Below are 15,316 nucleotides of genomic sequence, written 5' to 3'. Positions count from 1 at the left end.
CAAAAAGCATACCTCAGGGGTTGCCTCCAATCTACCATCTCCTATATAAAGCGAGAGTCGGTTAAAAAAGAAAAAGAATTAGCGGAGGCTTGCACACGGTTGGAAGCACATTACATTTCTGACCCCTCGGAGGTTAACAGACTGACATGGCTGCAGGCGGGGAGACAGTATCTTTTATATCTTACTGAGAAAAGCAAGCGCAGAATGTTTTTTAATAACCAGAAGTATTTTGAACAGGGCAACCAATCTAGTAGCATGCTAGCACACATTATTCACCAGAATAATGCGTCACCGGCCATACTCAAAATCAAAACTAGAGAGGGTACGATTCTGACTTCTACACCTGATATATTATTGGAGTTTTATGAATTCTATAAAGATTTATATGTTACTAGATCTCATAGATCAAAGGAGGAGCTGGTTGGCTACTGTGATCAAGTCAGCTGCCCTAAAATAACACTAGACCAAAGACAGTACCTAGATAGTCCCATTACTATGGAGGAGATAGTGGAAGCTATAACGTCCATGCCTAAAGGGAAGGCCTCGGGCCCGGATGGCATCCCGCTGGAAGTCTATGTGAAGTATATAGACCAGTTGGCTCCTGAGCTGCTTAAGACGTATCATGCATCCCTTGTTGAGGGGGCTTTACCAGATTCATTTTCTGATGCAACTATAGTGGTCATATTAAAGCCAGATAAAGATCCCCTAGATTGCTCATCATATAGACCTATAGCACTTCTTAACGTGGATTATAAAATTCTGACGAAGGTATTGGCCAATAGGTTGAACGCTATCATGCCATCTGTTATAGCCCCGGATCAAACGGGGTTTATTAAAGGGAGAAGTACATCAGACAATTTACGTAGGACCCAAATTGTGTCTCAGATAGCTACGCCGCAAAAAAAGGACTGGGCCTTGGCCTCCTTGGATGCGGCCAAGGCCTTTGACTCTATTGAATGGCCATACTTACTGCATATTCTCCAAAAATTTGGGTTAGGGCCAGTTTTTATACAATGGATAAGCCTCTTATATTCACATCCCAGAGCGGCCATAGCCCTGAATGGGCAGTTGTCTTCATACTTCAAATTGGAACGGGGAACGAGGCAGGGGTGCCCGATATCTCCTTTATTGTTTGCCCTTGCCATAGAACCCCTTGCAATCTTGATTCGACAGGATGAGATATTCCGGGGTACGTGTTTAAATAGGGGCGAGGAACGGATTGCCTTATATGCAGATGATATGCTTCTATATATGTCGAACCCGGAGAAGTCACTTCACAGAGCTATGTCAATTATTGAACTGTTTGGAGACTATTCTGGTTTACGTATTAATTGGGGCAAATCTTGTCCGATGTATCTCTCCCCTACCCGGAATATGGGGGTGGGCCAGAAGATTAGCGGGCTACAAGTGGTATCTCAATTTAAATATTTGGGGATTCAGATAGCTAGATCAGATAATGACATGCTGAAGCTGAATGTAGAACCTTTGTTAGCAACCTTTAAAGACAAATTTAGAATTTGGTCGGCTCTACCTCTTTCGGTGGCGGGCCGGATTAATCTTGTTAAAATGGTGGTTCAACCTAAGTGCTTATATATACTGCAGCACATATTTGTTCCCATTCCCATGGCGTTCTTTAGAGAAATGGATTCTATGTTCATAAGGTTTATATGGGGGTCCTCCAGATCTAAGCTGCAATTAGCCAAACTACAACGGCCTAAAGACCGGGCGGGCATGGCACTCACAGACTTATACGTATATTATTTAGCTGGTCAATTGAAATACCTGGGAGACTGGGTGTCACATGAAGAACCGGTGGGTTTGGAGAGATGTCTGGCAAACTTTCTAGGATTAAGGAAAATGTGGTCAATACTGGAACCTTCGGCTCCACTTGGCAGTAATGCCCTGCCAATCCACAGGGTGGCAAAAAAGTCCTGGGGAGCCGCGAGGCAGCTCTCATGGAATGAACAAATAATGGCAGAAACCCCCTTGTGGCATAATGACACGATGGACCAGATGAGTACTTCACAGGATGCTGGGTTTTGGTCTAATCTAGGTATCAACACTGTCGGGGATGTGTTTAATAATAATGTATTACTTTCTTTTACCCAGCTGGAAGAGATATATCAGATCCCGAGACAGGCATTTTACAAATTTTTGCAATTCAGGCACTCTTTACAGGCCCAGTTTAGAGGTAGAGACATAGACATCTCCTCATATCCCCTAATAGGTATTGTACGGTCCCAGGGACCGGGAGGGCTGATTTCCTCGATATACTCTTATCTCATACACGCCAAAGCAAGCAGGGCAGCCTTTCCGGCGCTGGACAAGTGGCAGGAGCTGATCCCATCCATGGATGAGGAGGCCAGAGATAGCCTTTTGGAATCACATAGATTTGTATCCCCGGCCATTAATAACAAACTTATACAGCTATATATAATACATCAGTGTTACCTAACTCCACTACGATTATATAAAATGAGTAGAAGGCCCTCCCCCCAGTGTCATAGATGCCTTTATAGCCTGGCTGATTTCCGGCATATGATATGGGACTGCCCAGATATCCGCCACTTCTGGACGGAGGTTACTGCCTTGCTTGCTAGGGTTCTGTCGATTCCTGTGTTGGCAGAGCCAGGTATCTGCTTATTTGGGATGATGGAGGAAGACCTGATTTCTCCACATCTTCGAATTTGCCTTCGGGAGACGTTGTTTATGGCCCGCAAATCAATAGCGCTCAGGTGGATGAACGCCCGTCCACCTACCAAGGCTATGTGGATCCAATTGGTAAATGCAGCTATACCTTATGAGCGTATAATGTTTCTTCATAGGAATCGTCCTGAAAAATTCAACTGGATATGGGATAATTGGTGTAATTCGGATCTTACGTCTTACTCAGGAACGGAGATAACGGGTGCTATTAGAGGGATTCGCATATGAGCATTCAGGAGCTAGGTGGAATAGGGTTGAGTTGATTGATCGGCACTGCAGAGGGGGGTACCCTATACTCATATACCTGATCCTTTAATTGTTCATTTTGAGATACTGTATACTATATCAAGAAAGAAATGTAACTGACAAGAATTTGATAAAAAGAGACGTATTTTCTTTTATTGTATTTTATTTTCTTTCTTTTTTGTTTATGTGGTTAATATTTTTTTATTTTTTTTTATTGTATAGGAGTGTTATGACTCTTGTTATGTACTTCACAGTGATTATGAACAGATCGGCCCTGTATATGCATAACTTATGGACATGTCCGCTACGCGGGGGTCCTGCTGCTAACTGTGTTAATGTATTAATATGTCTCCTTCAATAAACTAAGTTTAAAAAAAAAAGATGGTGCCTGCAGAGGGGAAAACTGCTAAAAAAAAACAATCCTGTTATATACAAGTCATATGATCGCCAGATATAGTGTTATTCCTTATGTATACACATATGACAGTGTATTCTGAAAAGTCCCCTGAAAATTTAGGTACGTGTTAAATTAGCTGCTTTTTAGTTAGTGATATTATTGAAAAAAAGAGGGCCATAAAAATTAGCAGCAAATCCCTGCATTTAAAGAAGACCTCCAGTGGAAGCACAATTTCCCATTATAGCACCCACCACCCATCAAACTATTAACTTCATCCTGCTTGCTTCAGATCAGACACCATCTTGAATATCCTATTTCACACTACTTTGTCTTCCTCTGTGCTATGCTGCCAATCCCACGATGCCCCAGCACAGCTTCACATGAGCAGGTGCAGATAGTACCATCTATGCTCGCTGTGCCTAATGAAGACATTGTGATTCCCCTTTCCTCAATAGGATAAGAGATTATAAATAGAGAGATAGTAACTTTGCTTAGCTGTTCTTCATAATGTGTGAGCGTAATCTGTCTAATCATCATCAGTAGCTTTGATAGAGTTTGTGTCGCCCCCCCTTCCCCGTGGAAAGCCTGTGTGGAAAAGTCCATTTGATTTCATCATACAGAAAGCTTTAATGCCTGTATGAGTTACACAGGCTTATCCCTAGTGACTCAAGTAGAAAAAGCAGTCACCGAAGCTTGATTCAGACCATTGCTATGCAACGGTCACAGTGTAATATTTAGTGCTAAATGCAGCTAGAAAAAGAACATGTAAAAAACTGACACATGGAAGTCTTTAATAGAACACATGAAAACCTTTAGATTTGGGTTATTCTTTAAACTTCTTATATTCTATCAGAGGCATCACTAAGTGAACAAATGTGCATTATTTGATGACGACTTACTGATGATTATATCCTCTCCCTTGACCACCCTCCCTAAACTTTACCATCTAATGCCGAAATTTACAGAAAACTTGGCCTTGAAGATAAACACATCGGAGGTGCTCAACATCAATTTACCCAAAAACATAGTTAACGTACTCCAAATTAATTTTGAATTCAGATTGAATAAAGATGAATTGTTTTATCTGTGTCCTCCCTTTATGGCGCTAAATATCCTCCTTTACTGAGAACAGTGTGAGCGGACCTGAAGAGGTGATCTAGTCTTTCTTTCATGGTTAGGGAGAATCGCCTCCAATAAAATAAATGTTTTATCCAGTATAATTTATGCCTATTGCCCCCTCTACCCATGCATATCCACCTCGCCGTGTTGGAGCCAAACCTTTTACGTTTTGCTTGGGTCTTGAAGGAGAGGCATGTCAGGGCCGCAAAATTGTAAGTTTGTGTCATCAGGGAGGCTTGGGAATATCCCAAATTATAAAATATTATCAGGCAGCCTGATTGGACTAGCTTTCACAGGAAGCCACTGCTTGCACCAATTTCCCACAGGACCTTCTCCCACGTTCCTTTTCTAGAATGCAACCTATCCCATAAGGATAGAGAGTGGGAGGGTGGAACATAAGATGATTGTATCTTTACCTTATGGTATAAGTCCTTTAGAGTCGGAGCATGAGCCAGCTGTAGTGGCATTCCTTTATTGATAGGCTATTCACAAATTACCGGACTCCGAAAAACTTTCATTTCCAACAAATTTTTTAACAGTCCCAGAACCGACAATGTTGACATTACATAGAGAAATTCATTTGAATCCTTATGCATCAGTTCTGAATATGTTTCAAGAACAAACCTTAGCTGGAAAGTTTATATAAAATACATTTCAGAGGCAAAGTATACATATATGTAGCATAAGCATTCAATAATTTACTGTGAGACTGAATCTGGGGAATAGCCTACCGCAGGAGCTGGCCACAGCAGGAACAGTAGATGGCTTTAAAAAAGGCTTAGATCATTTCCTAGAATGAAATATCAGCACCTATGTCAATTTATAGAATACCTGTTTGAACATTGATCCAGTCTGATCACCACTTGGGATCAGGATGAAGATTTTCCTTTTTAGAATAGATTGGCTTATGCCTTATGGGAATTTTTTTTTTAACCTTCATCTGGATTAATAGGGGTAAAACAATGTTCTATAGTTTAGCCATATCCCTTCCCTCTCTTTCATGCCTGGGTTGAACTTGCTGGACAATCGTACTTTCTATGTAACTATACGTAATTTTCAGTTCTGTTTTTGTAACTAAAATAAGAATTGATACCAGATATTGCACAAAGTAAAACTGTCTTAAACTTTTATTTGATGTTTCCCTTGTTCTTTCCTCCAGTATCATCTCCTTTTTTATGGTTAAAAATAACTATGCTTCAGCTTTACATAGATATATTGTACCTCTTTATTCTATGCCATTTTTTAACATTACAATACAAATATGCTACAGGAAACAAAATTGGAAGTGTACATATAAAAGTGCACTTATGTGTTATTTTTTCTCTCACATATCGTTAAAAACAGATGGATGCAAAATGTACAAGAATAGCTACAGAAGCATTAAAACAAAAAACTTAAGCTTTATAGCTTTTTTCTTTAGGCTCCATATAAGACATGAAAAGAAGCAATAATACAGGTTTGTAATATTTATTTTGTATAATTAGTTGAATAAAAGAAATAGGAAATTATGAGGCAACTTTGAAATTATGATAAATTAGTCATCTTGTGTATGAATTCATTGGTCTCACACTAAATCTTCTGTTTAATGTAATAACATTTGTGCAAATCAAGTTATCCCAAGTTAAGCTAATTTAAAATCAGATCAAGGAAATCTTAGAAAGCCATTTCAATAGCATAAAAATTCCATATGTTATATAAAAGTTAGCAGTGAAGCAATATATGTTTATAAATGCAGCATTCAACTAATATAATGATAAAAAATAATCATCATGTTTCAATTGTATTATTTTACTTAATCAATATTACAAACATATGAAATTGCTATAATATGTAAACCATGTAAAACAAATAATTAAACTTGCTCCCATGTTAAACTTTACATTAAAGGAAATGTAAATTTTAAAAACATTGTTTTTTTTATTATATCATACTGTCACACCAAGCTCCTATTATCAAGCTTTCAATACCACATTCATTGTTTCCTCGAGCAATTTTGAAGTATCCATTTTCACCCCATGTGTTTCCCCACGAATTTGCAACAATCTGAAACACAAATGTAACATATTTAATTTATTACCGTGATTTAAATGGGCAACAGGAGGCATATGGCTATGGCTGGGGTATGTGGTGATAAGGGGTATGTTGATAATGGTGTGGTTGAGGACTACACCAATATTGGAAATAGGGACGAAGAACAACATATGAAAAGTTTTATTTTAAAGAAACAGTTACATGTGTCGAAAGCAGTGGGGTGATTGATGAAATCTGGTCGCTAGGGCATGTAGCCCAACTGCTAGGTGTGTTAGAAGGTGCTCCACCAAGCCATTCTGCCTTGGCCAGGGTGTTTAGATATAGGGCTTATGCAGCAAACTGAATTTTTGCCCCAAGTGAAGGAAAGTCTACGTAGCTTTGAGCAAAAGGGCAAGACTCTAAGCAATGGGCTGTGTCAACCTAATAAAAAACATCTCTTGCATGGCTCTTGTATTTCAAAATTATTTATGTCTGGGGGTAAATAAATAATTAAATAAACAAATTTCTTTAAAATAATATACAAAAGTTCTGTATATTAAATAAATCCAGGAGAAGGATCAGTGCATTTTTGGACAGCATAATGCAATTGCTTTATTCTCACAGACCAGACAAAAAAAATGCAGCTTAAATAGTTCTACTAATTAAAAAAAACCAAAGCACAATAATCATTAAAGGGGGGTTTCCCATCACAGACATTTATGACATATCCACAGAATATGTCATAAATGTCAGATAGATGCGGGTCCCACCTCTCTATCTCTAGGTATATTATGGCTTATGATATTATGATATTCCTTTTGCTCTTTGGAATTGTTGCATAAGTATTTGTTTTAGTTATTTTTTGAGGATTTGCCATTTAAGTCATTAAAAGCGGTTTTCCTGTCTTGGACATTTATGGCATATCCACAGAATATGCAGTTTATGTCTGATAGATGTGGGTCCCACCTCTGGGACCCGCACCTATCTCTAGAACAGGGCCCCCTAAACCCCGTACTACTGCTCTGTGTTTTGGCTGAAGCGTGTGATTCCAAAAAATAAATTACGGAAACAGCGTAGTGAATGGCAGTTATGGAAGCAGCGTAGCATGTGAGCTACACTGTTTTTGTAACTATCATTCAGTTATATGGGACTTACGGAAACAACGTAGCTCAGCGAGCTACACTGTTTCCGTAATTCATGGTCGAAAATCACACTTTTTGGCTACAACACATAGCAGTAGAACAGGGTTTAAGAGTCCCCGTTCTAGAGATAGGTGCGGGTCCCAGAGGTGGGACCCGCATCTATCTGACATTTATGACATATCCTGTGGATTTGTCATAAATGTCTCTGATGGGAAAACCCCTTTAAGTATAATTTTTACTGTTCTAATTACACCTTGTTGATGAACTTACCCAGAATTTTTCCTTATTTGGACTTAGCAGAGTACCCCATCTGATTAAAAAAAAAACAACAACAACACATAAACAGTACAAAATTGCAACACAGAGAATCCAAATTCAAATCTTGACAGGGGAAATGTGTTCGTGCCAGTTTCTACAGTAGTTACATACCACTATAACTCTGTATTGTATAGTATTTAAAGACGACCTATCATCAGGTCATAGAAAGCGAACCAGCAGACTCACCTTACTACCGCTGTCTCCTGGACTCCAGTGGTGCTTTAATTTTACTTCTACATCCCCCTGTTCCTGAGATATTTCCCCCGGTTGTTTTAGCGCCAAATATGGTAATGAATCTCTTACTAGCCAAGAAGGCATTAATGCCAGCAACAGTGTCAGAGGTTGTGAGCTAGCTCCACCTCAGGAGAATTGCTGGTTTTGATGCCCTCTTGGCTACTAAGCAATTTATTACCATATTTGGCCCCAAAAAAAACAGGGGCCATATCTCGGGTACGCGGTCCATACAAATAAAATGAAAGCACCGATGGAGTCCAGGAGACAGCGGTAGTAAGGTGAGACTGCTGGTTCACTTTCTCTGACCTAGTCACAGTTCCTTTTTAAAAAGTGTCTAAGGGCCTGTTCACATCACCGTTCGCTTTCCGTTCTGGGGTTCCGTCGGAGGTTTCCATCGGGTGAACCCCGCAACGGAAACTGAAGCTGAAACCACAGCTTCCGTTTCCGTCACCATTGATATCCCATTTCCAGAAATCTAGTACAAGATTTAAACAATACAACACTGGCTGCCTGCCGCTGCCGCCACTAGTTGGAGCTCAGGAGCTTACTGGATACTGTTATTATTGAGTTTAACCAGTTCAAGACTGGGCTATTTTGAGCCTTCAGGACTAGACACCGTTTAGCCCTTTTTAGCACGTGTTAGTTAAATGGCTATAACTTTTTTATTTGTTGTGCTAACTACGTGATTTTTGCGATGTTTTTTTCCGTAAGCAATGCAGGTTTCTTTTTTTATCGTTTTTATACACATCCTTTTTGCTATTTAAGAATTTTTATTCTTAAAGTTTGAAAATAATAGTAAAAAAATAAGCTTTTTTACATTTCAGGTATTTTTTTTGGTAATAACATAGTTTTACCCTAAAATAGACCTTTTATTTGTGATTGTCATTGTCTACCGTAAATTTTAATAAACTACATGTCTATATTAGGGTAATTGGGTCCGGGCTAGCATTACGACAATGATTGGCGAGAGGGGAACGTTTTTTTGGGGTGGGTATTTTATGTGTATTTATTTACTTTTATTTTTTTATTACTATGGTCTGCCCTCAAAGGTCAAAAAAGACCTTTGGGGAACTTTATATATATATTTTTCTTTCTTTTACACCATGCTTTTCCCCTGTAACTGGAGCTGCACAGCAGCCCCAGTTACAGGGGAAATCAGCCCTCTCATAGTGACGATTGTCACCAATAGGACTGTGCTGGGTCTAGCAAGACCCAGCAGCAGTCTGTCAGTAACGGCACCCGGCGATCATGTGACCAGTCACATGAACACCGGGATCAATAGAGACAGTCATCAGAGAAGACAGAAGAAGCAAAAGCTGTTTCTATCCTCTCCTCAGGGTCCCCGGCAGTCACTGACAGCCGGAGACCCGACATTCAGCTGCCCGATTGCTTGGGCAGCAAGTTAAAACCTGAGCCGTAAAAAGTCTATGGCTCGAGTTTTAAGGACCCTGACCGCTGGCCGTAAAAACACAGCCAGCGGTCGGGAACCAGTTAATGTTTAAGTAAGTATGCAGTAAACTCCTAATCTTTCAGTATTGGTTCAGTAGTGGCTCCAGGCAGTCAAAATTTTATAATTTAATGCTATGTCTATGCAGGGGATTTGGAGCCCTGCCTCAGAAAATATTTTAAAGACGTGTAGCTCGCTAATTATTTGCAATGTTATATCTGCATGTGAGGCATAACAATTCAACCAATTTAAATCATAAACGAAATAACAGCATGCAATGTCAATCAGCTGCTTCAATGGCCAGCAAGATATTGCCGTGTATTAAAAGAGGCATGGACTCGCGGGACAGGGATGTAATATTACCAATTTACAAAGCATTAGTGAGGCCTCATCTAGAATATGCAGTTCAGTTCTGGGCTCCAGTTCATAGAAAGGATGCCCTGGAGTTAGGAATAATACAAAGAAGAGCAACGAAGCTAATAAGGGGCATGGATAATCTAAGTTATGAGGAAAGATTAAAAGAATTAAACCTATTTAGCCTTGAAAAGAGACGACTAAGGGGGACATGATTAACTTATATAAATATATGAATGGCACATACAAAAAATATGGTGAAATCCTGTTCCATGTAAAACCCCCTCAAAATACAAGGGGGCACTCCCTCCGTCTGGAAAAAAAAGGTTCAACCTGCAGAGGCAACAAGCCTTCTTTACTGTGAGAACGGTGAATTTATGGAATAGTCTACCGCAGGAGCTGGTCACAGCAGGGACAGTAGATGGCTTTAAAAAAGACTTAGATCATTCCTAGAACGAAAAAATATTAGCTCCTATGTGTAGAAATTTTTCCCTTCCCTTTTCTCATCGCTTGGTTGAACTTGATGGACATGTGTCTTTTTTCAACCGTACAAACTATGTAACTATGTAACTACGTATGTAACCAGCATCTAAATATTCCTGATTATCTTATGGGGAAATTTATACTGATAAGACCTTTTGGTAAATCTTCATGTTAAGAGTATTTTTAGGAGAATTGCAGCTCCTCCCTTCAATATATAGCTAAAGAGTTAAATTTATTATGTAACTCACTGAGGAATTCACTCGTGTGTTTTTTTGTTACTCACTGATTTAGGATACTGTCGTAGGTTTACTTGTAGGCCCTTGTAAAACCACAGAGGACGCTATATTATGATGAGGTCAACCTAGTGGAAAACTCAGTTCTACATTTGAATGTACGTTTTATTATATAATAGATTAGCAAACATTATACTGGTATACCAGTTTACATCACTGTAGATTATTCGACAGTATAATATATACCTAGTGGAAATCATTTAACATACATTATGGAAAAATAGGCCATAGAAAACAACAATATAAAAATCAATGACAGCAAATGAAGCATATTGCATGTCAAATTTTAAGATTATCCAGGTGTCCCGTACATTGCACGAGAGTGAGGTGCCTATACTGTATATGGGCAATAGTTGCTATTTACTTCCAAAATATCACAGAATTGACTTCAAATATTCAAAAATTATTCCCACGTTGTCTTGATATTATGGTTTACTTTCCCAGTCCAGTGGCTCAGTGCATAACAGGGAGTTATTTATGCAAATTTTCTACCTATTGTTTTATTGAAAAGTAAAATAAAATACTACCATGATGTGATCACTGTCTAGTGCCACTTATGAAGATTTTGAATTTATTCTATTGTTTAGGGGTAAGATTTAACAGAAAAGATGTTTTGGAAATTGTTCAGAACAACAAGTGCAACAAATTTCTTTGCAAAAGTTCTTAGAGGAAGAAAAAATCACTTTCTCATCCAGGAAACATATTTCACATGTTTTTAGAGAGAGGGATTTCCTTTGTATTGATTATTTCACAACATTAAAAAGCAAGTGGATAAGTCAGGGTGGTATTGTAAAAACAATAACTTACCCAATAACCTTCACTGAATGTGCGCCATTTGTTCCAGGTTTCTTTTCACCCATGGCTGAATATTTGTAGATCCCAGTTTTATAAAGGAAGAAGTCTTCATGAACTGTCAATACAGCTGCAAAGAAGAAAGAATCATGTGAGTATTTATAAGCCATGGATCACCGTTACAAAGGAAATCATACAACAGAAGAGTAACAGGAGCAAACAAAAATGAGTTTCCTACTTATATTTTTTAGGCTCCCCAATGAATAGTTTTATGGTGGTGCTGTTTTTTATACAGAGGCTTGAATACGTTTTGAGCCAATGCTCAGCAACAAATTATGCTCTTGTGGCCATCAGTGTTATTAGCTCTAATAAGGCCAGATGGCTTGTATTGAAAAACATTTTTTCATGGTCAGCTAGAACTGTTTTATGATAGGGACCAGCAAAGGATGTTTTTTCGTGTATTTGGGGAAGGAAGAAGAAGAAGTATGTGATCTGAAATTAATATGTAACTTTTATTAATATGCATTAAATGAAATGAAAATAAACAGTAAAATATCCGATGGTGTAAAAGGTATGTGTGAGTGACCCCCAAACTCACATACCTAGGCCATATATATTGAAGATGTCATTGTTTGTGATTCATGACAAAGTGTTCAAAAAGGAACACGTGTGACTATGCTTCCAAACCAGCAATTGTATTCTCAGGTCTGCGGTAGTGCAGTGTTAAAGCAGGGTAGCTAGTGTCACCACCATGCAGCTGCACTACAGCAAAGTGTGAACATGGGTCTAGAGACTAACCCTCTCATAGGTATGATGTGTGCCAGACCAGGAGCACAAACAGCCACTCAGGCTGTGCTGCTGTGATATGCAAAGACCTTGTGTGTGTCCTTGTTATATAAGAAACCGTGTAGTAAATGAATTATTTATTATGAACTGAATTAGTCGGTTTCAGTAGGGATGCCGGCAACCTTATAAGAATTGAAGCAAACGGGTCAGAGTAGTGGGAGCCACTCATGCCCGTGATGTTCCTGGTTCAGGATGAATGTCCTGCGGCACCCATACACACAATTGCCGCAGAGGGTGTGAATAGTAAGCAGACAGCTGCGCTGTCATGCCTTCGCTCTGTGTGCCAGAGCAGTAGCCTGGAGATAAGCTCTATATCCCCTGCTGTGCCGAACTAAGACGCGTGTAGCCAGCCGCTCATGTGTGACAGCAGAATGCGCTGTGCTGAGCAGCACTGTCACTAAAGCACACGGGTCAGAGTAGTGAAAACCACTCATCCCCGTGATGTTGCTGTAGGACACGGCTGATTCAGGGTGAAATCCTGCCGTACCTACAAGCACAATTGCCGCAGAAGGTGTGAGTATTGAGCAAGCAGCTGCACTCTCACGCCGCCGCTCTGTGGATCAGAGCAGTAGCGTGGAGACCAGCTGTATCTCCCTTGCTGTGCTCGCGCCCAGTGTGAGCTCAGACGCGGCACAGATAGTGTGCCAGAGCGCAGATCCACTGTGAGTGGACCTGAGCTATTTGTGCAGCCCTGTCCCCGTGGGTGACCGGGGTAAGCAGTGATGAGGGAGCCGCACGGCAATTGCACCGGCGGTCAGATTAGAACGGCGGCTGGAAGAAGCGTACAACCAGCCGCTCGTATATGACAGCAGGATACGCTAGGCTGAATAGCACAGCCGCACTGTTAACTGTCGGCTGAATAAGCTGCTGTCAACCAGGTAGGAAGCATTGATAATTCATTAGCCTGTCAGGCATATATGGCCATGTGTTACATCCTTCCCTGGTGTAACACATGGCCATATATGCCTGACAGGCTAATGAATTATCAATGCTTCCTACCTGGTTGACAGCAGCTTATTCAGCCGACAGTTAACAGTGCGGCTGTGCTATTCAGCCTAGCGTATCCTGCTGTCATATACGAGCGGCTGGTTGTACGCTTCTTCCAGCCGCCGTTCTAATCTGACCGCCGGTGCAATTGCCGTGCGGCTCCCTCATCACTGCTTACCCCGGTCACCCACGGGGACAGGGCTGCACAAATAGCTCAGGTCCACTCACAGTGGATCTGCGCTCTGGCACACTATCTGTGCCGCGTCTGAGCTCACACTGGGCGCGAGCACAGCAAGGGAGATACAGCTGGTCTCCACGCTACTGCTCTGATCCACAGAGCGGCGGCGTGAGAGTGCAGCTGCTTGCTCAATACTCACACCTTCTGCGGCAATTGTGCTTGTAGGTACGGCAGGATTTCACCCTGAATCAGCCGTGTCCTACAGCAACATCACGGGGATGAGTGGTTTTCACTACTCTGACCCGTGTGCTTTAGTGACAGTGCTGCTCAGCACAGCGCATTCTGCTGTCACACATGAGCGGCTGGCTACACGCGTCTTAGTTCGGCACAGCAGGGGATATAGAGCTTATCTCCAGGCTACTGCTCTGGCACACAGAGCGAAGGCATGACAGCGCAGCTGTCTGCTTACTATTCACACCCTCTGCGGCAATTGTGTGTATGGGTGCCGCAGGACATTCATCCTGAACCAGGAACATCACGGGCATGAGTGGCTCCCACTACTCTGACCCGTTTGCTTCAATTCTTATAAGGTTGCCGGCATCCCTACTGAAACCGACTAATTCAGTTCATAATAAATAATTCATTTACTACACGGTTTCTTATATAACAAGGACACACACAAGGTCTTTGCATATCACAGCAGCACAGCCTGAGTGGCTGTTTGTGCTCCTGGTCTGGCACACATCATACCTATGAGAGGGTTAGTCTCTAGACCCATGTTCACACTTTGCTGTAGTGCAGCTGCATGGTGGTGACACTAGCTACCCTGCTTTAACACTGCACTACCGCAGACCTGAGAATACAATTGCTGGTTTGGAAGCATAGTCACACGTGTTCCTTTTTGAACACTTTGTCATGAATCACAAACAATGACATCTTCAATATATATGGCCTAGGTATGTGAGTTTGGGGGTCACTCACACATACCTTTTACACCATCGGATATTTTACTGTTTATTTTCATTTCATTTAATGCATATTAATAAAAGTTACATATTAATTTCAGATCACATACTTCTTCTTCTTCCTTCCCCAAATACATAGTTACTACAGGTGGTGCACACCAATGTGATCTGTTTACAACATTGTGAGATAGGTGGTCTTCCACTAGTTGCCTTAAGGATGTTTTTTCTCCTAGTGACTTTGTCTCCATAAGCAGATACCAGTTGAAGTGATTTGGCAAAGAGAACTAAAAGATGGAAACAGGAATAAATGCATTAATAAATCAGATGTGTGAAGACAAATCCTGTTTCAACACAGTCTTAGTAGTTTTCCAGCAAACCAAGGCTTCCAGATTGAGGGGTTGTAAAACAGTGCAATCAAGTTATCAGGTTAGAGGGATCAGGTGGCTGTATTGACTACTTGTTTTACGTACAGCACACTTAGGCAGATGTGCTACTGTGTCCGAAATGTGCAAAATTTTGCCGCAAATTTGTGCCGTTTGGCACAGTTTTGATGTTTGTAGCTCACTAGACACTTTTTAAAAGTGTTTTGAAAAGGGAGCATGTCTCAGTGGGAAAGTTGTGTGGCTTCCTGGAAAGGGGGTTTAGCTTAAAAAGCACCTCTGTGCACCAAAAAATTATCCAAAAAAGTGGCACAAAATTCTGTCACAAAATAAGCCAAATCAAAAGTGATATAAGGAAGTGAAAAGTGTCTAACAGGTAATGCAAGATTTGCCAAAATTATCATGCAGTATGCACCACT

At 40.6% G+C, this 15,316-nt stretch overlaps 1 protein-coding gene across 1 annotated transcript in view; it reads right to left on the bottom strand.

Moving 5' to 3' along the window:
• Window positions 1-4,058: 4,058 nt before the first annotated feature.
• The window catches only part of TINAG (tubulointerstitial nephritis antigen), a 101,995-nt gene continuing 90,737 nt past the window's right edge, over window positions 4,059-15,316 (bottom strand). Inside the window, exons 9-12 of the mRNA XM_075863680.1 lie at window positions 11,557-11,671; window positions 7,891-7,930; window positions 6,400-6,511; window positions 4,059-4,099 (exon numbers count right to left, since the gene is read on the bottom strand). Of these exons, the coding sequence (XP_075719795.1) occupies window positions 4,059-4,099; window positions 6,400-6,511; window positions 7,891-7,930; window positions 11,557-11,671 (308 nt within the window). The remainder of the gene's footprint in view (window positions 4,100-6,399; window positions 6,512-7,890; window positions 7,931-11,556; window positions 11,672-15,316) is intronic.

This window comes from Rhinoderma darwinii, chromosome 4 (assembly GCF_050947455.1).
Source record: "Rhinoderma darwinii isolate aRhiDar2 chromosome 4, aRhiDar2.hap1, whole genome shotgun sequence".
Lineage (NCBI taxonomy): Eukaryota > Metazoa > Chordata > Amphibia > Anura > Rhinodermatidae > Rhinoderma > Rhinoderma darwinii.
The sequence above is the reverse complement of the archived record's forward strand: the minus strand, read 5'-3'. Positions and strand labels throughout refer to the sequence as shown.